The 24265-nt window shown below is 39.4% G+C and overlaps 1 protein-coding gene across 9 annotated transcripts in view; it reads left to right on the top strand.

Annotated features, from left to right (window-relative positions):
• Positions 1–24265, top strand: part of GIGYF2 (GRB10 interacting GYF protein 2) — a 2932407-nt gene that overhangs the window by 1771069 nt on the left and 1137073 nt on the right. For all 9 annotated transcript variants that reach the window (XM_044070588.1, XM_044070589.1, XM_044070593.1 and 6 more), the window contains one exon: positions 3704–3814. In XM_044070588.1, the coding sequence (XP_043926523.1) occupies positions 3704–3814 (111 nt within the window). The remainder of the gene's footprint in view (positions 1–3703; positions 3815–24265) is intronic.

Raw genomic sequence — 24265 nt, 5'->3', positions numbered from 1 at the left:
ACATATACCATTAGAACTCACGTAACCTAGATAAACATGTCTGTGCTCAAATGTTTCAATGAAATATTTTCAATGAAACGCAAACAATATACCTGGAATGTACTTGGAACAATACCAGTAGGTACTGCTGTAGAACCCTTTAATAACTACCTTAACTCATGATAAAAGGGGATAAAGCCTGAAAAAAAAAAGTGTAAAAATAGAACTCAAATTTAGGCATCATAGAAACCTTGCAAGACTTCATGTTAAACAGGACAAGCAAATGTACAAAACCAGCCTACAAGATAAGCAAAATAAATAAATTACTACACCATGGCAAGACCACTACTTCCTCTTTAAAAAAACAGTACGACAGAGACTATCCCGAACAGTTTCATTCCTAATTATACATTCAGTATTATCTCTCATAGACACCAATACATCTGCCCCTCTCTCTCTACCTCTGAAAAACCAAAACCAGTCACAGCTTTTTAATTCAAGTCCAATACACACCACTAATAATGAAGTTGCTCCTTAAACTAAAACCTACCTCAGTAACTATAGACCAGCTACCATCTGACTACCTAAAAATGGCTACAAAAGTCATAGTCTTCCCTGTGGCCATACTAATTAATAAATCCGTAGCAGAAAGATGCATCATATCACTGCTCAAAGGTGATACATCTACAGACCAGTAGTGATTCTCTCCCCATCTCCAAAATGTTGGAGAAATGTATCCATGTACAGGTGATGCAATATCTTACCTCAAATAACCTGTCAAGAAACAAAACGTGGCTTTATGCCCCAGCACAGCACCACTACTGCTCTACTACATTTTATCAGTGTAGTAAACCAGCATAGAAACAATAGTCTGCTTGTGTCTACCATGTTATTAGACTTGCCAAAGGCATTTGATACCATCTCCCACCTACAGCTACCCATTCAACACTCCTCAATAGGACTTTCACAAGTCTCCTTGTCATGGTTACTTAGTTACCTGTCTGGAAGGCAAAAAACTGTTAATTTTAACAAATCTACTCATCCTTTCAACCAGTTCCTCTAGGTGCCCCTCAGGGTTGTTTCCTGGATCCTCTTCTATTTAATATATTTATTAATAATTGCCACATCTCCACTCACCATACTAGTTTAGTTCAGTGCACAGACGACTCAGCATTAGTATATGCAGCCTCAAGAGCAAATAAGTTCCAAGACACTAACCAAAGACATGGCTCAGAGAATCAAACCGCCTACTTAACTCCAAGAAAACTAAGTTAAAGCTTTTTACTTCAAAAAATTGCCAAAGTCAAAAGCAATCTTTCAATGTAAAGCCAGCAAATAATACTGTCATTGCAACTATAACTCTCAGTAAACTTTTAAGAGTTATAGTAGATGACAATCTTAAATATGATCAAGGATATACTGCACACCATTAAGTCTACACACCAGAAACTAGGCTCCCTTTATAGGATCAATGGGTTCCTTACAGACACTGCAAGAAAAAGTGTAGCCACCCCCTTCTTATTGCCGACTCTCTTATATGCTGCTCCTATCCTAATAAAATTAAACAGTACTCAAAGAAACTCGCCTCCTGGTAGAATAAAATTTCTAAATTTGCCACCCGTCTCCCTCATAGGACCCACCATTGTCATAGCTTAAAGTAATTAAACTGGCATGAACTGCACAACCACATAACATATTCACTACAAACTACAGCGCACAAACTCATTCATTATCCAGAAAAATGCCCTGCACTAAAAACATATTACTGCCCTACTGTCCAGCAAGAGACCTCCTTTAAACAACATCTTAACCAGTCCTGATCCTGCATATACTTATCACCATCATCTCCAGGTTAAGACTTGGACGTTACCGTACAGTACTCTCCAGAAACTCTTCTTAAACAGAGTACTCTCAACCTCTCACTAAAATGGCAAAACAGTTTTTATACATAACTGTTGTCTGTGCAATCCATTAAGCTGCATGTGAACTTTCTCTTTAGTAACTTCTGTCTCTGTAAAATGTCGAATGAATAAGTGTTAACTATTGTATGTGTATGAATGTAAAGAGAAATGTAAGTAGTCTATTTAACTGGTACCACGTATAATGCAATGTAAACAAATGGAGCTTTTCTCCCTGGGCCTCTTCTGAAAATGGGTATTACCCAGTCAGACTTTCCTGCTAAACAAAGATAAATAAATATTTGCATTATTAAAGATAATATGCAGTACTGTCATGCTGGGGGAGGGCCTTGTACATGCAGTGAATGTTTGAAGAAAAATGATACTGCACACACTTGGATAAGATAAACACAGGTGTAAGTGTTTGTGAGGTACACTGTATTAATATTCTAATAATGAGATAGCTGTGCGTGAGGGAGTAAGGTGCCATCTAAAAGTTTTTATATGATCAGTTAGGCTTTACATGGTGGACAAGCTTGGGATGTGCAGAGTTGGCATTAAGGAACATTTGCAAAAAGTTCTGAAAAATTATGCTTTACATATATTTACATTATGCAGAAATGGGATCTGGTAGTGCCATGATGGGTGTGGCATGTGAGCAATACATGTTGAAACTGGCATTAAAACCAGGGAGGATAATGTGAAAGCATTGGTTGAAATTCTTGCTAAAACATTTAACCATATTAGTTGTAGTTTCACCTCACCATTAGTATTGTAAAAAAAAAATACCATGTCACATGCAACATTTAGGCACACAATTTCGGCACTCATACCTACCCTCAGATATGCATGTTTTTGTGGATTCACATTGCAGTGTTGAAATATTGTGAAACTGATATCTGCATAATTTGTATTTACTGTGCAATACCACAAAACAGCAACATGGTACCTGGTCTTGTCATACATCTTTGAAAGGCTTCTGTGAATACATCATATAACTGAATTTAACCATATCAGTACTGTTTATTTGGCAACTAAAATACTATTTTCTTTATAAATGTGGTGACTCCATCTACACTTTTGATAAAATTACCAGTGCAGTGCAATTATCTTTTCGTATTTTATAGTTTCAATTTTTTGTAACTCTTAACAGTTTGAGACATTGCAAATCAAGTGAGGTGTGCTTTTAATATAGAATGTGGGAGAAAATCTCTCAGCAATAGTTTTGTGGCTTATAGGACTTTAGAGAGTTATGGTTTTATTAGCCTCCTGCCATTCAAGGCTAAATAAGTTAAGATTTGCATTGGTCTTTGTATGAAAGAAGCCATGTATCTGAAATAGAAGTGTACAAAAGGTGGATAAAGGTGAAAGTTATATTTTATTTGGTAGAATGACCTCTGAAGATTCAGCATTGAGTACCTTACACAACTATTATGCTTTCATTTGCTGGAAGTTTCTTTGTGGTAAGGTGACAGATTGGTGGGCTGAAGGGATGAGTATGCTTATGTAGGCATCTCTTGACATCTTGACTTGCATTGCTAAGGGTAATGTATCTTTAACCAAATATGAGTACTTATAAAAAGCTGCTGAATATTAATTTTGGAGAGGATAAACCCCACCATCGAGAGGGTGTCCTTTCATAGAGCAACTGGTACAAGTGTGTTATCTTTTGTTTTCTGAAGGAGCAGATTGGAAGAATGGGTAGGGTACTAATGGTAGTTGTCTGCATAGAACAAGCAGGAAATTTGTAACAGAATAAGCATGGTTAATTCTTCCATGATACATGCAGATTTCTGTTTCTGAAGCCTTCTTTTGTTGTTTTGCAGCCAGCAGTATCAACAGCTTTTAGCTCAGCAGCAACAGAAGACAGCCATGACAGCAGGACAGCAGCAGCAACTTGCACTCCTACTCCAGCAGTACCAAGCCTTAAAGTCAAGGTAGTGCCTTAGGAAAGTAATCATGTACAAGCTTGAGTGATACAATAGTTTTTCTTCTTGAAACAGAATTATGTCTTGCCTAGAATGTTGTCAGGTCTAATTCATATTTGCATGTGTGATACTTAACATTTGTCAGTGTAGTGGGTGTACAAGCCATAAGTGTTAATTTTTGTCTTGACTTCCGAAGAACAGAAACTGAAAAAGTAATTAATGAAATTGCAAAAAGCATGTAAGAAATGGTTCTAATATCAGTCTTTCAGAACCAAGTTAACAGTAATGCTTAGTAAACAGTACAATACAACAAGCGACTTCGGCAGACAGTTTGTATTTAGTCAGTAGTAGATCTTGCACTAGGGGAGTAATTATGATGCAATTAGTGAATGTTGTCTGCATATAGGGCTCTTATTCCCAGCCAGTAGGTGATATTGTTATTCTCATTCAGCACAGTGATTTCCTAACAGGGCTTCATAGTGACTCAAGATCAGCAGAGTCCATCAGAATTCCCTATTCGTAGCTGCAACTTTATTTGTTGCTTCTGGGATTCTTAGACATTCCCAGGCAAGATGAGAGAGAGATTCCATCCTGTATGTTGGGGCTGTCCCTTGAGGCCTTCCAATGGGACATGTGTGATACACCACCTGTGAGAATGTCCTAAGGGAACATCCTAATAAGATGTGTAGACTATCTCTTTCTGCCTCCTTGCAATCCAGAGGAGCAGTAGGTATACACTTGAGATTCATGTGGTTTGCCAGACTGTTTTCTGTGTCACAGAGAGTGGCTTGAGCTGCTCTAAGCAACTTTTCCTACCAGATCAATGATCTCATCCTTTGGGGACATATATTGAGTAGCAAATTGAAGGCTTTGGCTGTTGACTCACAATATTTAACATCAGAACACCGTTACTGTAGCGTAAGCTGCTAGGGTATATCTTGCCAAGGATATGACCAACAGCCAGTTTTTCAAGTCTTAAGGATAACTTCCATATGCTCTGCCAGAAGCTCAAGCAGAGTTCCATGTAAAAAGTAGTTAACTCATCAAAAACCTCAAAGTTTTCTTGCTGCCAGTGTATAATCCTTCTGCAGACTGTGGTATTGATAGGTGCCTGGTGGTCCTTCAAGGCAGGGCAGATAAGTTCCTTGCTGGGGAAAACCTACTACTTTGTTTTTCTAAAGAAAACCAGTATTTGTTTTCTGGGGAATATTATATTTTCAGCTAGGACAATTAATTTTCTTCTGTCTGTATTTTTCAGGGGATTTTTTTTTCTGGTGAGTGTGTGAACAACAGGGAAAATCTGTGTTTTGACTTTGTTTCTACATATTTTGCTTTTTGTGTGTTAAAGGCATAACTTTGTGATTAAGGGAACAGTCATTGTGTGTGCTTGCTTCAAAACCACTTTCCATTCTCATAAGCCTTACCAACTCTTTCAGACTCTACTTTCCTTCTCCAAGGTTTCTTTCTCAGCTAAACCCATGGAGCAGTTACTGGACTCCTTGTTTCTCCAGTCCACAAAGCTTGGCTTGGTTGCTTGGACAGCTTTTTTTTTTCTCCCAGTCCCTGTGGTGTAGCACCTACAGCTACTAAGGACGAGGAGCAAGACACGACTTTGTGCATGTAGGGATGTCCTTTTCAGGCAAGGGAGAACCACTCTCGTCATTCCCAGGGAAGGAGGAGATGAAGGGGTCTATCACATGACCAAAAAATGATGCCTGTCCCTGGTGTAGTGTACCTGCCTTAAGTCAGTCACTTCCATGGAGTCCTCCAGGAAAAGAAAAAAAAAAGTTAAAAGCATAACTTCATGTGCCAGTTTCTGTGGACAGGGAAGTCTTTCGTTGATGTGCCATGAAATTAATTTGCTTTTAATTTGATAAACTCCTCTACTGCCGGTTCCTTCTGTTTCTGACTCTATTTTTCAGTTGGAGAGGCAGGGATTGGAGGGAGAATATTTGCAAGCTTAAGATTCTGTTTCTGACTTGTGTTGCTTCAGATTCCCTCCCAAAGACCTATCTTTTCTATGACTAAACTGGAAGATGTACTTCAGTGGGAACAAATTGAAATTCTTATTTCCCATCAAAAGTTTTATGATTTGTTACAGTTGGCTATTCCACTGCTGCTGTCCATCCAGTTTTGTCTGCTGTAGAGGATGTTCTAATAGCTTGCAGCTTTTCTGACAGTCAGCCTACTGGCTGTAGAAGTTTGATAGGTTAGATTATGCAAGGTATGTCAGACTCTCAAATAATATGTTTCTTACCCCCTAAAGCTGACCCTGCAGTGATTTCCTTATCTAAAACTGATTCTGCCAGGCATATTAGTAATGCTAATCCCTTTCCATCTGAAAGATGTGTAAGCTTTTGACAAATTTGTGAAAAAGGTTTATTTTTCTGCCACTTTAAAATTCAGAATTTTTAGTTGGCGGAGGTTAATTTTTTTGCATCTGTCTTTTCAGAACTTGAAGATGTCAGCTGTTAACCTTCCCTCTTTAGAGATGAAGAATTATTTGATTGACTGTCTTGATCTACTTCTCATGTAATCAGACAGTGTTTTTATGAGTCTGCTGAAATTCTCTCCAGAGCTGCTACTTCTGGGTCAGTCATGAGAACATGTGCTTGGGTATGCTTACTTTGTGGCACCAAATTATTTCAGCCAAATGGGTTCTGAAAGTCATTCAGTGCAGTTCAGTTGACAGTGGGAATCCCTCCGTCATTTTCATCGGATTCATGCCCAGTAAACAAGATATCCATGTTTTGTCTAGTTTTAGAATAAATGTAATCTCAGGGTTTGATAGAACCAGTGCCAAATGAGCATAGGATTGTATTTATGGATTTTTCTTGTGCTAAAGAAAGTAGGAGCCTGGAGGCCTGAGCTAGACCTCTTCTTTCTCAATCTTTATCAAGGTCCCAAAGTTGAAAACCCCTTCAGACCATGTTATCTTTTGTCCCTTTACTAGCTTTCATGGTAAACCTAGACTTGTAACATACCTGCCATCACATCCCCATTGGCAAACATTTCAGACATTTCTTAAGTTTTGACTCGCATTACATGTTCATCATTCTCACTGCTGCAGTAGCTTTTTGGTATATATGTTGTCCTTCCATATCGCTGTTGCAGTATTCTTTATCAAAGGGATTCCCTTCCATTTGTAGCCCAGCATCCAACCAGTATACCAAAGGCTTATGAATTTATAGAAATCATACATCACACATATGCTTTTCGTTCAAGGCGTAGGGCATAAAGGTGACATACGGTCATACATACCTCAGAACTTCTTTGCCACCAGTACAAATGCTATCATTGCTTATCGGTCTGAACGCTTTGTTCTCTGTGCTGGTTACCCGGCCATGTTTCAGATAAGTGCCCTGTTGGCATTTATTATTTTCTTTTCTTTATTTCAGTTTACATGTTTTCCAGGAATGGAAAATGTCAGTGTGAGAGGCAGATTCCCCATAAGGATTGTCACAAACAACGCCTCTTCTGTTTAGGCGTTTCTGACAGCCATAAACAGTGTTCTATCTGCCAAGCATTTGTCCTAAAACCCTGTGTAGTCATACAAGTCATAGCCATGTCCATTTACTTAGAGAACCAATGTCCTTAAATTGTTGGCTCAGGGTGCTGTGGTGGCATCCTGCCATCTCAAAGGTCAGCAGTCTGCCAAGAAACTCTGGTCTGATTCAGCTGCAGTCCTGCTGCCTTCGGATATCTCTGTGGCTGGTGAAAGCCCAGATCATCGCCCTGTTGTTGATTCAGATTTCTTTGCCATGACCCTGTCAGAGGACAGCATGTATCCGACTTCTTGCACATTCTCTGAGGCTGTGCAGACATCCACTCCAGATGTTGAGGAGGAACCTCTGCTGTTGATCTCTGAGGGACTGAGAGGGATACCACAGATACTTGTTCAGGAGGAGATTCCTTCTTCATTGGTTGAGTGTAGGCAAAGGTGTAAACCTCCTATGATTTTTAGGGCAGATATCCCTCAAAAGAAAATAAACAAACATGTCTCCCCTGTTCCTAGAGATCCTCAATGCGAATAGCAGGATTCTACCCAGAGATTATTTAATGTGCTGATGGCCTTAAAGCCTCCCCAAGGAGTTTCTCCCCCTTGGTCTTCTACCTGCTAAAAAGGCCCAAGGAGCATGACTGTTCTGATGAGGAATTGGATTCTGGGGAGGGGTCTTTGGCATATTCCTCTCAGATCTCTTCTCCCTTGGATTATGGCTCTGAGGGGAAAGTTCCTATTAGCTCTGATTCTCCCTTGAAAGAATTCTCCTTTGGGGTACTTTTTCTCATATTTAATTTTTTAAATGGGACTGTTCTCAGGTTTCTGACATTCAAAAGAGGTATTATGAGCTCCTCCAGATGGTGTCCCCTAAATCTTCTGCTGTACCTCCAGTCTTTGCTGCCTTTCTAGATACCTTTTCAGCAGCCTCAGTGGCCCTAGATTCTCAGCCCCCAGCCACTAAGCAACCTGAAAGGTTTTATAAGGTACCCATTAATTGTAAATTCCTCAGTGAAATGTCCTCCTGCTGACCAGTTTGTAGTGCCCGTCTCTTCTGATGTACCCTCTAAATTTTGCCTTCTGTGAAACTACTCTCTTCTGACAAAGACACCAGAGCTATGGAGTGGCTAGGCAAAAAGGTATACACTATTGCCACTCTGGCCTTTCAGGCTATTAATTACCAGACCCATATTACCAAGTATGTTTTAGCCCTTCTGTCTCAGGATTTCTAAGCTATCTCAGACCTCCCTGATTCCGAAGGGAAGGCCTCTGCCCTCTCTTTACTGGGTTCTAATTCTCAAGTAGCTCGCCACTCTATTAAATATAGTTATGATGCATCTGATACCTCCTTTACGGCTGCTGCCTTTGGTTCCATTTTGAGATATTAATCTTGGCTTCGTCTCTAGCCTTTGCCTGATATCAAGGCTAAATTGTTGGATGTTCATCTTTATAAGAAGAACCTGTTTGGTTCTGCTGCTGCTGAGCTTTTTAAGTCTCTTCAGGATAAAGGTAAGCCCTTGTAGGAATTGAAGCAAATTTTTGTCTCTCCTGTCCCTAAGTTCCAGAGGAATTATTCATCCAAATCTGCCTTTGTTCACAGACAGTTTTGCCCTCCTCCCAAAGGGCAGAAAGGTTCTAGGTGGGTTCCTCCTGCTACATCTACTCAGACTCCTACTTTTCAGAGCCTTCCTTTTCAAGGCAAGCCAGGTTCTAACTGTTTGTTTGCTTCCCCTGTTTTGAGTCAGGTACCCTTGTCCCTTCTGCTTTTCCTGTCCCTTCCCAATTGGTTAAGGGTCCATCAGGGTTACTTCATGGTTTGGAAATCCCATCCTCCTTTTCTGGGCATAACTCAGTCACCTCAGGAGCAGGCTCCTTCCCAGATGTGCTTCAGGGTCTTTTGACACAAGGTACCATTCAAGCTGTGCCTCCTTCCCAGGATGGGAAGGGGTTTTGTTCCAGCATGTTTCTGGTTCCCAGGAAGGAAGACACCTGGAAATCTATTGTGGATCTTTCTCAGCTCAACACCTTTCTGAAGGGTCTCTTCCTTTCAGAGATGTCTTTATAGAGTCTGTTTCCTCCTCTTCTTCCCCACACTTTTAGTCTCCTTGGACCTGAAAGATGTTTATCTTCACATCCCTATTCATCCCCTTTGCAGGACGTTTTTGCATTTCTCTGTCTCTACCTTGCATTTTCAGTTATGTGCTTTGCTTTTGGCCTTTCTACTGCCCCAAGGGTATTCACCAAATTACTTGCTCCTGTGATTGTCTTTTGCAGGATGAGATGGGTTCATATCTTCCTTATCTGGATGACCTGCTCATTCTGGCTTCCTCCCCTGAGATCTTGCTTCAGCACTACTAGTATACTGTGTATCTCTTAAAAGCCCAGGATTTACAATAAACTTCCAGAATTCAATCCTGGATCATGTGTTTCTCTGTTATAGGCTCCTGACCATTCCTATGCTGGTTTCCCTGCCTCCTCCCATGGCACTTTCTCTAGTCAGCTATTTTCAATTCCTTCTTCCTCTGGTTTCATTTGCAGTCAGGGAATTTGTCATTGAGCTGGGACTCATGGCCTGTGCTATTCCATTGCTTCCTGTAGCCAGGCTTCATATAAGAAAACTGCAGTGGTACCTAAAGTCGGTATGGCTCCAGCACTGTCATCAACTAGATTTTCTAGTCCCTCTTCTGCCTTGCCTCAAACTCAAGCTTCATTGGTGAATTAATCAACAGTCTCTCAGCCCTGGATGACTTTTCAGCCTCCATTTCCCGCTCAGGAACTTTTCTCAGATGCTGTAGACATGGGGTGGGGAACCTCTTTTGGTTCCCTCAAGGTCCAGGGTCCCTGGCTGCCTCATCAGAGATCAAACCACGTTGTCAGGGAGGTGAGAGCTCTCCTTTTTGCCCTTCAGGCTTTCCATCCTGTCTTTATTCCAAGGCCTCATAAAATCCTCAAACAGTACTACTGTGATGTGGTATAACAAGCAAGGGAGGGACATGGACCTACTTTCTTTACAGACCAGCTCTTCAGGTTTGGGATCTGGCAGTCCGGTGTCAAATGACTCTTCAGGCTGTATACATTCCTTCAGAGCAAAATAATAGTGGCAGACACTTGAGCACATTTAAAAACACAGGCTCATGAATGGGTGCGTCACAGAAATGTGTTTCTGGATATTGAACATCACTAGATTACTCCTTAGGTAATATTTTTCCCCTCCCCTTTTAACAGACAACTTCCTCTTTTTTGCACCAAAGTTCCAAGTCCTCTAGGTTGTAAGGTGGATGCTCTCTCTTTCTTGGAAGGGGATGCTTCTCTACGCTTTCCCTCCCCTTCCTGTGATTCCAAGGATCCTGATCAAGATAGAACAGGACTGCAACAAAATCTTGTTGGTGACTCCCTTTTGGTCCAGACAGCATTGGTTCCCCCTTCTTCTACTCCTGGCTAGGTTAATTACACAAGCTACCTCACAGGGTGGACCTACTCACACAGGGCAAGGGGGGAGGTCTCTGATCCATCCTCACTTGTCCACTCTTCAGTTTACATTGTGGGTGGTAGGGTTTTGATCCCTTTTAGGTACCTTTTTTGTGAGGACATATTTGTTTCTGCAGGAGGTCAGGAAACCCACTACCAAGAAATCCTTTATATATCCAAATGGAAGGGATTTTACTTTCTCTGGAGATCGTCTGGTTCTCACTTATCTTTGTGAATTGCTTCATGTTGGGTTAACATATTCTTCTCTTAAATCTTACCTGTCAGCTATTTCTGCTTCTCTGCCATTACCCCCCCTCCTGTGGCCTCTAGGCTTGAGGTCAGCAATTTCTTAAAGCCTTACTTCATATCAGACATCCCAGGAAGCCTATTCCACCTTCCTGGGATCTTAATTTAAAAGAGGCATGGGTCAGTTTTTCGAGCTTGCAGCTTCAGTTTCCTTCCAACATTGTACGTGTAACACTGTTTTTCGTTTGGCCCTTACTTCAGCCAAGAGAGCATCTGAACTCCAGGTGGTTAGCAAATTGTCTATCAGTCTACTAATTTACCCTCCTTTTTTCCTACTGAACACTCTTCTGGGAAGTTCTTCACACCTTGGATTTGTATAGACAGATCACATGATATTTAGATAAGACTAAGGCCATTTGAAAGTCTGAGCAACTTATTTCCTTTCATCCCAGATGTCTAGGTTTGGCTGTTTCTAAGCAAACCATTTCCTCATGGATCTCTAAGGCCATTTCTTTTTGATACTCTCTTCATGGAAAAAGTATTTGTGCGTTTATAAAGACTTATTCTACCAGGGCTGTGGCTTCCTCTGGTGTTTTTTTTCCAAAGGATTGGATACCAATTCCATCATTGAGGCTGCTACTTGGACTGTGTCCATACCTTCACAAAGCATTACAAATTGGACGTTTGTAGAGTGACCGCTTTTTCTTGAAGGCTGTTCTGGGCCTTCTTCCTCCCAAGTTTCCTTTTGAGCTTTTCTGGTCTCCCATTGGTAAAGCATATTGTAACAGTGATTGGAAGGAAAGTAGTACTGTTGTGTAAAATATTACCCTAACAGTATCTTCTCTTCATTGTTGCAGTATTTGCTCCCTCCCTCCTCCCCACTTCTGCTCTGTTCCCTTTTTCTTTTTTCTCCTAGGATGCACATGTTCCTTCTAATTCCTTAGACTATTATTCTTCTTGGGGCTTTTCACTTCTGAGGTATTTACGTCCGAACGCCACCTTTATGCCTTGTGCCTTGAGTGGGGAATATACATGTGACGTACGATGTCTGTAAAATAAGACTTCGGTATAATGGCAGGACATTGGGCTACCCTTGGTAGGGAATCCCTTTGATATAGAATACTGCAGTAGTAAAGAGAAGGGACATCTACTGCTATGGTAAGATTTTACACAACTAATTTATCTGCCCAGGAAACAACTGGACAACTTCACAAAGCCCTGGTCCCTCCCACGTCTTCACTTTGATTGCTTATTGGACAGGCCAGAGGAGGGAAATCTCCAGTCAGAGTGAATAAATCTTTAGTACTTATTTTCATCTCAAGGAAAAATAGATCTTGAGGCTTCACAGGGTGACAGTTGGCTACAGGTTTCATTTCTGGGCGATGAGTCAGCATGGGGGGGGGGGGAGCTTCTGCACAGAAAGTAATTGCCTGTTTAAATATTTTTAATGTTTTCTTAATTTTCTTTAGAGTAATGGCAGTTTTACTAATATCAGAATTGTTTTTAATATTGAAAGTTTCTTGTCAGAAACTATTTTTAGAACCGTGTGTGCTGAATACTTTTTATTTTCTGGAAAAAATACTGTCTTTGAGACGTGTTAACCCGAAGTGTAAGGATGTAAAGACTGGGAAGTGTGTTCTGTGTACTTCAAGCATTGTGAGTGTTGGGTGTTTGTGTACATGTTGGCAACTCTCATTTTACTGCTTGAAGGTGTTATAGTTTAACATCTAGAAATGCATTTTTTTTGTTTGCTGCTTGTGCATACTTCATTACAGCTTATTTTTATTTCTTTTTTTTCTTAGTGCACTTTCTGTGAAAAGGATTTGGAGTACTGACAGGGTTTTTATGTAATGTGTGTGCTTTTACCTTTGAATTTTGATGACACTGTAAGAACATTTGTATGTGCACTACTTGTGAATACTTGTCTGGCATCTTTTAAGTTACTCTTCATAGCAGCACTTTGTGGCAGTCAGGCTTCTTCCTTGGCTACAGCATGGTTTATTACACTGGCCCTGCTGTTCCTTTCCCCACTATAGCTAAAATGAAAAAAAAAAAAAAAAAAACAATGTTACTTTCCAACACCGTGGATTCAGACAGTGCCTCAGCTCATCTGATGGGTGATTCAGCTTTGGCTATTTATTGTTCCTAAGGCCACTGACTGGTTTCTCTGGATTCCTGTGGCGTAGTTACTTCTACCACCATGGACTGGGGGGTTGGGACAAATGTTGCTGCTGTTCCAGTGTCTAGTCAGGGTATCATTGTGCTATGTTCTTTGGGTCTGGGAAATTCTGCAGAAGGTTGTTCTTGGAGATGCTGGGGAAAGATCTCTTGCCTACGATGGAGTGTCATGTCTGTCAGTGTCCTTCCAGGGTTGTCTCTAGAAAAAAAGAAACAGATGGTTAGACATTCCTCATTCAAAGACACGTTTTCTGTTCATAAGGATTATTTTCTTACCTTGGTCAGAAAGTTATTGCAGGCTTTCTGCTCTGGAGATTAAAAATCTGTCCCAGTAGAAAATATGTCAGAGGATTCTGACATAGAGACAGGGCTTTTTCTTTGTCTGATTTTCAAACCCAAGACTGATTCAAAGCAAAGTTGTCCTCTCAAACTCTTAGAGGAGTTTTCAGTTTTCTAAGACTAGTTAAAGATGAATGATATATTTGTGTTTGAAGAAGTAGATGTTTCCCTTAAATTGAGAAGATACTATGATATGCTGCGCATGGACTTACCTCATGTGACACCAGTTCCTCTTATTATGACAGCCTTGGGGGGATGTGTTTTAAATGCTGCTTCCAGTAACCCAAACCCTCATCCTTTCGTCCCCAGAAATGGCAGAACACTTGCTAATACTATCCCTTCCTCTTTGGACAAGAAGGTGAGGTATTAGAGATATCAAAAGAATTTCCTCCTTCCAGTTTATTCTGTCAGGTTTTGACAGCTTGTGGGATTGTTGTGCAACATGTCTTTTAGAAGCTAGGTCTTGTCTGAATCCTACAATTTTAAACCTATCTCAGATGTCTGAACATGCTTTGAAGAGAGTGTATGGTTGTGCAACTAGTATGTCAAGGGCTACTTCTACAGTTTTAAGACTATATGCCTGGGTACATACGCAAATGTTTTCTGATGAGGTAAAGTCTGTGATTTTTATAGTTTACTTTAGACCAGGAAGTTTGTTTTGGCCCTGCTGCTTCTCAGGTTCTCAGTTTGGTGGGAAATTAATTCTTAGAGTTACTTTTTAAAGCCCCACATTATAAATCTTATAAATCCTATTATTTTTCGTTTTTAAGGCAAAATAATCAAGTCTTGTCATTTTATGACAAACAGGGAGCAAGAAAGAGATTGCTGGAGGAGAACAATAAAAAAATGATAATTGTTTCAGAAAATAAGTGCAGACTGTGCCTTCAGAATGACTGTGCCAGCATCCCCCCATCCTTGCATCTCCAAGTCTGTCCTGTAGACTAGCTCTCAGTCTTTCCCTTTGGCAAGCGATTGTTTCAGACTCTTGTGTTACTAGTGCTGGTTCAGGAGGGTTACAGTCTGCCCTGGATACACATACCTTCTTTCAGGGGAATTCCTCCCTGTCTTCCAAACCAATTTTTTTTTCCTCAGGTTTGTCAATACATGCTTACCCTAGGAGTCATACTGCCAGTGTCTTTAGACCAAAGCAAGTAAGAATTCTACTCTAGAATGTTTCTGGTTTCAAAGAACAAGCTTTCCTGTAGACCAGTTGTAGATCTTTCCTTCCTCAACCGGTTTGTGAAAGTACCAAAATTCAAACTGTTAACCCTTCAGAGTTTACCAGGCAATCCTCTTGTGAGTTTTATAGTAAGCCTGTTTTAGGTATATGACTTGTCATCACATTTCCATAGCTATAAGCTTCATAAATTTTCTCAGATTGTGTCTGGGTCACATTTTCAATTTTTTGCATTACCCTCTGGGTTAGCTATAGCTTCCAGGATGCATACAAAATGTATAGCTAGAAGGATAGCTCCTTGCAAACTGCAAGGCATTTCACAATTTCCTTGTTTGGATTTATTGATCTCTGTAGTCAATCGCCAGAGGTCAGGAGTCCTTAACTTGCGTTTCTTCATTCCTTGCCAGTCTGAAATTTCCAGATAAGTGTTCAAAAATCCTCCATGACACCATCACACAAGATTGTGCTCTTGGACTGTCTTCTAGAGATGTTTCTTCAAAGGCATCCTAATACAGGAAAAGGTGAATTTGTATCTGGAAACTTTCCTGATCTCCAGTCAATCTGAGACTTCAGCCAGGGGAATGTGTTAGGATTCTAGGGTCCATGTTTTCCATGATTCTCATGATTCCTTTTTGTCAGGTTTTACATGTGTGTGTGTGTCTATATATATATATATAGAGCAATGGTCATGTCTTTTTTCTTCTACAAGCCTTACTTCCATCACTTTATAAGTGCTCTCTAATATCCTTCTCCTCCTCTAGGTCTATTTTACTGAAAGCATAGATCTTTCAAATCTACTCACTTTGTTTTGTTCATTTTGTATATTTAAATAAAATATATATATATATATATGTGTGTGTATTTACATACACACACACACACACACATATATATATATATATATATATATATATATGTATGTGTATTTACATACACACACACACACACACATATATATATATATATATATATATATATATATATATATGTATATATATATATATATATATATATATATAATATGAGAAAAATTCAGTGGACCAGACATTCTCATCCTGTGGGATTTTCTATTTTGTACTTTGTCAAGAAAGAGCATATTGGTGGAGGCAGTAAGATGCTTCACTTTTAGTTATGGAGCAGTTTCTATTGAGGTGAAGGTTAGAGGCTTGTGGGATAATTCAGATAGATAAAATCACATAAATATTAAAGTGATGATAGCTGTGATCCATGCTGTAGAGTCTCTTCATGACCTGTGGTCCCTGGGACCTTTACATGTGATTACATACGGTATCACAGTAACGTGATACATAAACAGGGGGGGACAAGGTCTGTCTTCATGTGCAGGCTGGCTATGATGGCTTGAAAGTTTGCTCTGCAGTGTTGTATAACCCTCCTACCATTTGAAATAGTTGTTCTGGCTTCGTATAATATACAGTGGATATAAAAAGTTTACACATCCCTGTTAAAATGCCAGGTTTTTGTGATATAAAAAAAATGAATCAATAAATCATTTTTAAACTTTTCCCACCTTTAATGTGACCTATAACCTGTACAATTCAATTGAAAAAACAAACAAATCTGTTAGAGGAAAAAATAAAGAACGTATAATAAGTTGGTTGCACAAGTGTACACACCCTTAAACTAATACTTTGTTGTGTGTCCCTTAAGCTAATACTTTGTTGAAGCACCTTTTGATATAATTACAGCATTCAGTCTCCTTGGGTACACACCTACCATCAGAGTCTCTGAGTAACCCTAAATAAAGTTCAGCTGTCCTAGTACGATTTTCTTGACATTTACTTAGTTGCCTGCTACAGCAAAAGCCATGGTTCGCAGAGATCTTGCCAAAGCATCAAAGGGATCTCATTGTTAAAAGGTATCAGGAGAAGGGTACAAAAACGTTTCCACATTATAGGATATACCATGGAACATAGTGAAGACGGTCATCAAAAAGTGGAGAAAATATGGGATAACAGTGACATTGCAAAGAACTGGATGTCCCTCCAAAATTGATGAAAAAACGAGATGAAAACTGATCAGAGAGGCTGCCAAGAGACCTACAGTAACACTGAAGGAGCTGCAGAAATTTCTGGCAAGTCCTAGTTGTGTACTACATGGGACAGCAATCTCCCTTATTCTCCATATGTGTGGACTGTGGGGTAGGGATGCAAGACGGAAGCCTTTTTTTACACAGAAAAACATCCAGGGCCCGACTAAAATTTGCAAAACAATACATCGAGTCTTGCAAAAGCATGTGGGAAAATGTGTTATGGTCTGATGAGACCAAGGTTGAACTTTCTGGCCACAATTCCAAAAGGTACGTTTGGCGCAAAAACAACACTTTGCATCACCAGAAGAACATCATCCTCACGGTGAAGCATGGTGGTGGCAGTATCATGCTTTGGGGTTGCATTTCCGCTGCTGGAACTGGGGCATTAGTCAAGGTAGAGGGAATTATGAACCATTCCAAATACCAGTCACTTTTGGCCCTAAACCTTCAGGCATCTGTTAGAAAGCTGAAGATGAAGAGGAATTTTGCCTTTCAACATGACAATGACCCCAGGCATACATCCAAATTAACAAAAGAATGGCTTCACCAGAAGAAAATTAAAGTTTTGGAATGGCCCAGCCAGAGCCCAGACCTTCATCCAATAGAAAATCTGTGGGATGACCCGAAGAGGGCTGTGCACAAGAGATGCCCTCGCAATCTGACAGATTTGGAGCGCTTTTGCAAGGAATAGTGGGCAAATATTGCCAAGTCAAGATGTGCTATGCTAAGTCTCCTACCCAAGAAGACTGAATGGTGTAATTAAATCAAAAGGTGCTTCAACCAAGTATTTGTTGTGTGTGCACACCCTTAAACTAAGTATTAGTTTTAAGGGTGTGCATAGTGTATTGTTTACGTTTTTTATTTTTTATATTTTTTCCCCTAACAGATTTGTTTGTTTTCCAATTGAATTGTACAGGTTATAGGTCACATTAAAGGTGTGGGAAAGGTTTTGAAATTATTTATTGTGGTCTCATTTTTTATATCACAAAAACCTGGTATTTTAACAACCATTCCTTTCAACTGTACAGATTTTCGCAGAATGTCCACATTTTTGTGTCATATTTTTGGTCCATTTTTCATAAAATTGTGGTTTTCTAGCAAATCGTTGCCAAATCAGTGAAAATTTAAGTCAGAAAATAATGACATTTGAGTTTTAGACTTCTTACCCTTCAGAAAATTCATGCTAATGCAAAACCTATTAGTCTATTTAGTTTCTAAGCAGTACTTAAAAATTGTCCCTATTTTTGGGCATTTGTCCCCCCATTGTTTATGGCTTTGTCCAGATTTCTTGCTGTAAGAGGTTGAGAGGTATATTCCCAACTGTTCATGGTGGTTTAACCTTTTTGCTTTTCCATGGATGTAGGGTTATCTGTAGAAAAAAATCCCCCATAAATGCTCTTACTGCATAGTGTACCTTAAATCTAGCCATGTATCTCACTCATTTCTTTTAGAATTTGAATAACAGGGAGAATAGAGTCTATGGCCTCTGGTCATGCTTTTATAACATTGGTAGTATCTTTGTTAGTACTTAGTCCTTTAAGAAAGCAGTGTAGCTTTGAAGTTCCTAGTATGGAACTGGAAAAGGACAATTTATTTATTTATTTATTTATTTATTACACCCCACACACTTCCTCTGTTGAAACATGGTTATCCAATGCCCAATTAATACTCAACCCAAACAAAACTAAACTACTCATCTTCCAACCCACCAAACATACTCAAAACAACTCTCACTTTAACATCACAGCAAAAGACAACACCACTATATACCCAACTGAACACACCAAATTGCTAGGAGTGGAAATAGACAATAAACTAAAATTTGACATTCACATATCCATGACCATAAAAACAGTCCACAAAAAACTAGGAGCGTTATACAGAAATAAGCAATTTCTCACCAAAGCAGCAAAGATTTCAATAGCAAATTCCCACCTTATCTCCACCCTACTTTATGCCTCTCCAATATATACCAACCTAAGGCAATGTGATCTAAACAAGCTAGAGAACTGCTACAACAAAATCGCCAAATTCGCCATAGGGGCATCCTGCCGTAGTCACCACTGTCTCTCATTTGCTGAACTGGGCTGGCTTGAACTCCCTCACCTCCTTCAGTGGTATCAACTCTCACTCGCCCACAAACTAGTAAACCATCCACTAAATGTCCCATCCCTCCAGAATCTACTCCAACCCTATCGCGCCACCGGACCACTAAGATCCAGCAACAAAAATCACTTGCAGATCACTAAAGCCAATAACTCTGCTGGTGAAGCACTATTCTCTTGCGCCATAGCCAAATTATGGAACTCACCCCCACCCACAATTACCTCCGTACCATCATGCACCCACTTCAAAACTTTACTAAAAGCACACCTAAAAACATGCTGGCTATGCCCTTGCAACTCCCACTCTAATATCATCCACCCCATCCAACACTACCTTTCTCTCCACTCCACTAACTAGCTTGATTATAGCAAGCTCAGATGCTCATAAGCCTAGTACTTATTATACAGCAGGAACTTCTCATTGTAACATTTGTTAATGTCTGTTATGTACTTCACAGATAAAGATTCTAGTTGTCTACTGATGTACTATGTTCTTCATCTGTAAATATGTTGCAAGTAATTGCTATGTTAAATTGTTAATCGCTATGTAATCCAATGTAACTACTGTCTGTTTATTTTACTGTGGAGCTTTTCTCCCCGGGCCTCCGCTGAAAGTGGACCTACGTCCAGTCGGACACTCCCGGTCAACAAATTTAAATAAATAAAAATAAATAAATAAATATCCTTTTGAGGGAGCTGACATCCATACCTACACTTTCCATTTCTGGGTGACATGAACCTGGGCAGGCATGCAGTGACCAAGAAAATAATAAGAAAAAAGGCCCCAACAGGATACTTAACTTTAATCGCAGGATCCGATGGCAGGATGTGCTGACATTCAACTGGCAGCAGAGAAGTTCTGAAGAAGGTACGTGCAGACATCACTTTTATGGCCTACATTCTTATGGCCATCATCGGACGTCCCATGTTCCTTGCAGTGACTAAAGCTTTTGTATACTGGCCGGACATTCGGGTCGCTAGGAGGAGGCTAATCCAAAGGTTAGGAATACTACAACATGGAAGAGAAGGACATCTATGGTTATGGTAAGATTTTACACAACTATTCTTTCCTAAGTGAAAGACCAGCACTGGTAGAGTTTTTGCCAGGATCTAGACCAGAAGCTGTTGTTAAGAAGGGGATAATTAGTAGAGCATATAAAATATTACATGATGATTAAGAATCAATCAGAGGAGGTTAGAAAGAATTGGAAAGAAAGTGCATAAGCAAATCAAAGTGAAATAATGGCGGGATATATGTATGTCTCCCAAATATGCAACAATGTCTAGAAGATTGAGGATTTTTGCTTAGAACTATTTACGTAGGTAGTTTTATACGCCAAGAAAGCTCCAGTTTTTTTCCTCCGGTAGAAAGCAAATGTTGGAGGTGTGATAGGGAAGAAAGAGATGATTAGGAACATAATTTCTGGGAGTGTGTTGAGTTGGCAAACTTTAAAAATACCCTGCAGACTACTCTATCAGAAATAGTAGGGGATCAAATTGATGTAACTAAGGAGGAGATCTTTTTGAGCTGTGATAAAAAAATCAGATATGCCTAGAACAGAGTAAAGCCTTGTTGAGTCTGATTGTGGTGGCTGCTACAAAAGCAGTTACTGGAAAATGGAAATCAAAGTCTAAACCAACTGTATTAGAAGTAGTGAGTATAGCAGCAGAGATAAAAAACTACTGGAAATGGGATCTTTAGAAAAGGGTATGAGCAAATTACATAGAAAAAAAACGGAATTTTGGGAGCTATTCATGCAGTCATGCAGAAGAAGATTTTGGAGGAGGACTGCCATTTAAAAGAAAGCTGAATTTGAAGGAGCTATATAATGTTTGGGTGGCAGTGACTGGATAGATTATAAGTGATGTACAATGTTTGCAACTAAAATATGTCAGTGCAGTTTGTTTTTACACTATAGAAATGTATGATTGCCTATGTAGTAAGTGATAATTTAATAAAGATGTTTCTTGTTTAAAAAAATCCTGTTGGTACTGACACTACCCCCCCCCCAAAGTACTTTTAAGCAAAAACTTCAGATCTTTATCACTGCCCCCCCCCAAACTTAGAAACTTCACAGGAATTCTGGAGACTTCCCTGTTGTGTGATTATACATCACCATTTTTATGTCATCTCTTATCTTTGCTGTTAATTGTTGAGTCTCATTTACCTCTAACTTTGGAGTAATTAAGTCTTCATAAATGTTTCTGACTGTCTTTTCATAGTTTCCACATTCCTCAACCTTATACAAATTTTCATAAAATTTCCAACATGTCTCAATGTATCTACAGGATCACTGGCTATTTTTCTTTTCTTCTTGTAGGCTCCATAAGTTTGGAGACAACCTTTTCTCCTTTCTGTTACCTGAGTCATTGTGCTAAGAGTTTTAGTGATTTGGAGTTAGCAAAAGTAGGTTTTTAACAGCAGTCTTTCTAAACTCAGGGATATTATTCAAATACTTCCTTTTATAATTCTCCAGTTGCTCTTTTTCTTTGGGATTACCCATATTCTGCAGGACTTTAACCATTGTTATCCCCTTCTAAACAGTGCATATTTTTCTTGCATCTCTTGTCTTTCATATTTCTGCCATGTTTTTAAACTCCATTTTAATTTTGTACCACTTTCTAACTGTCCCGTCTAAAGGTAGTTCTTTTAATGCTGAAATCATTTCTGCTGTCTTCAAATTCCTCTTTTATATGCCAGTGTTCTCATTTTACTTCATTACCTTGCATCCTTGTCTTATTTTAATTGGATGCTTATCAGAGCTTTCAATTAAATGCACATGTGCCTTTGAAATGTGATTTCTGTCTAGTCTAGCCCTGTCGTTGTACTTTAGGGATTAATATGTAAATTTTGTGTTCCTACTGCTGAGTTCACATTTTCTTTAACAAATATTCTGATTTCTTCAGAAGTCTACCCTACTTTTATATTTTCCCTTCTAGGTCCCCTTATTATACCCTCAGTATTACATATCAGGTTCCAGCCCCACCCTTGAAATATTTCCTGCTAAAAGATTATTTTTCCCAAAATTTTCCTAAGCTATATAATAGCAGTTTTTGGTGAAATCTAAATTACGTGTCAGCATATAATCCCTCCTCTCCTTACTACCACATGTATCACTTTTGTATTTTTCCCCTCTTCTGTCACTGTTGGAGACCCTCTGTCAGTATTATTACTCCGCTTTCCATTTGTCACTGATGATCTGCTGAATATCCATCCTGGAATCTTTTTTGTCAAATTTATATGCACCTTTTTATTTAAATATGTCTGCTGCAACGTTGCTATTTGCACCCCACATTTCTTAGTATAATGCAGTACTCTCTGCTTTTTTGTTATTTTTTTACCCTAAACTCTAAGGGCATTTGCATTCCATGATGGTATGGACAGAGTAGCCACTATGATGGAAAGCTATTACTTCATCCTATTATACAGGACCATTCTTTTGAATTTATATTTGCAAAAATTGACTTACTCACTCACTGGTTTGACAGGCTGATCCCTTATTCAACTTCTACTTCTCATATCCATTTGAACTGATATCACATTTTTCCAAGATACAAAGGTCGTTGCTCTGCCAAAACCCAGCTAACGTATATAATAATCCAAAACAAAGCAAAATAACGTAGCTGGATACTGCTGATGTAAAATACAGTTTATTACCACAGAACAAACAAATCGATATGAGCGCTTTCGGGCTGTTTCCCTTCATCAGATAAACATTTTCTACAGTTAAAAACTCCTTTTAAAAAAACACAATAACCAATCAAAATTCAGTAAAAAACCCGCCTTTTACATAGTGTAGGCTTAAGGGGGACAACATCATTTAGCCCTGGATCCCTATGTGCTGTTAACTCAAGGATCCATCTAGATTCAGCTAACTCAGTATTTAGTTTTATATCACCCCCTCTATGGGTCAACTTTAAATTTACAATGGCCCTAAATGTAAATTTATGTGTAGGGTAATCCCTAACATGCCTATATAGGGCATTGTGTTCATCTTTATTCCTTATATTAGACATATGCTGAAGAAGTCTGGCCTTCAGCATTTGATTAGTCTTTCCAACATAAAAGCTCGAACACGAGCAGCACTCTGCTATGTAAACTACATCTGTGGTCCTACAAGTCGCCCTACCCTTAAACAAAAACAACTTACCATTAGTAGGGTGTCTGAACTCTACCCCTTTTTTAATATGTCCACAAGCCTTGCAAGAACCACAAGGAGTGGTCCCCGCGGTTCCCTTAGATCTCACACTCACGGGCAACTTCCTTTCCTTACACAACATGTCCTTTAAATTCCTATTTCTCTTATAAATAAACTGAGGACAAACTCCCACCATTTCTCTCAAACCTTCATCACTGGCAATTATATTCCAGTTATTCCGTATGATGTCACAAATCCCTCTAGAATCACTACCGTAGGTAAGCGCCACCTTGTGACCATCAAGTCTAGGAACATTAACTGCTACTCTATCAACTGCGTTGTGTTTTGGATCTAACCATGGTCTATATTTGTTTTGCCTAAGCGGTTTATTCTTCACTATGATGTCACCAACCATCCTCTCATTATAACCCCTGTTAGAAAAGCAGCCACTAAGATAACGAATCTCCTCGTCAAACTGTGTGTTATCTTTACTAATCCTAGAGATTCTACTCAGTTGACCTTGTACCACATTGGGAAAGGTGTGCCTAGGATGCATGCTATCGTATGATAACAAAGTATTCCTCCAACACTCTTTTCTGAACAGTTTTGAAGAAAAGCCATCCCTGTTTTGTATCAGGCATACATCTAGAAAATCAATGGCTTCTCTTGAGGTCTTCACACTAAATCTAAAGAAAGTGGTAGTAGTGTGAAGATAGTCAACGAACTTATACAGATCCTCACTAGCCCCCTTCCATAAAACAAATATATCATCTACAAAACGCAGATACATAAACAGTTGTTTTCTCCAAACATGATCACAAAACACATGTACCTTCTCCCAATGGGAAAGGACAAGATTAGCATATGTATTGGCACAGGGGGTGCCCATGGCTATCCCCTGTGCCTGCCTATACACATTGCCTGTCCCTTGAAAGATGTTATTTTCCAATACTAGGGTCAATAACTCCACTATCAGCTCTACCTTGTATGGAAGTCCTAAAGTGTCTAGAAGTGCCTTAACCGCCAGTAGCCCATAATCATTATTAATAACTGTAAATAAATTATTGACGTCCAAAGTGGCCATCAGATAATCCCCTGTCAAATCTTCTTGTTTAATATTACCAATTAAGGTAAGGTGATGTCCTGTATCTAATAAAACATGCTCCATTGATTCTACATATGGTCTAAGGGTTACTTCTAACCAAATAGATATGTTCTCAGTGACCCACCCCCTGCCCGATACAATCGGTCTAAGAGGT

This window comes from Protopterus annectens, chromosome 4.part1 (genome assembly GCF_019279795.1).
Source record: "Protopterus annectens isolate FY-2018-M chromosome 4.part1, PAN1.0, whole genome shotgun sequence".
Classification (NCBI taxonomy): Eukaryota; Metazoa; Chordata; order Ceratodontiformes; family Protopteridae; genus Protopterus; species Protopterus annectens.
Note: the sequence above shows the minus strand (reverse complement) of the source record. Positions and strands in the feature narration are given on the sequence as shown.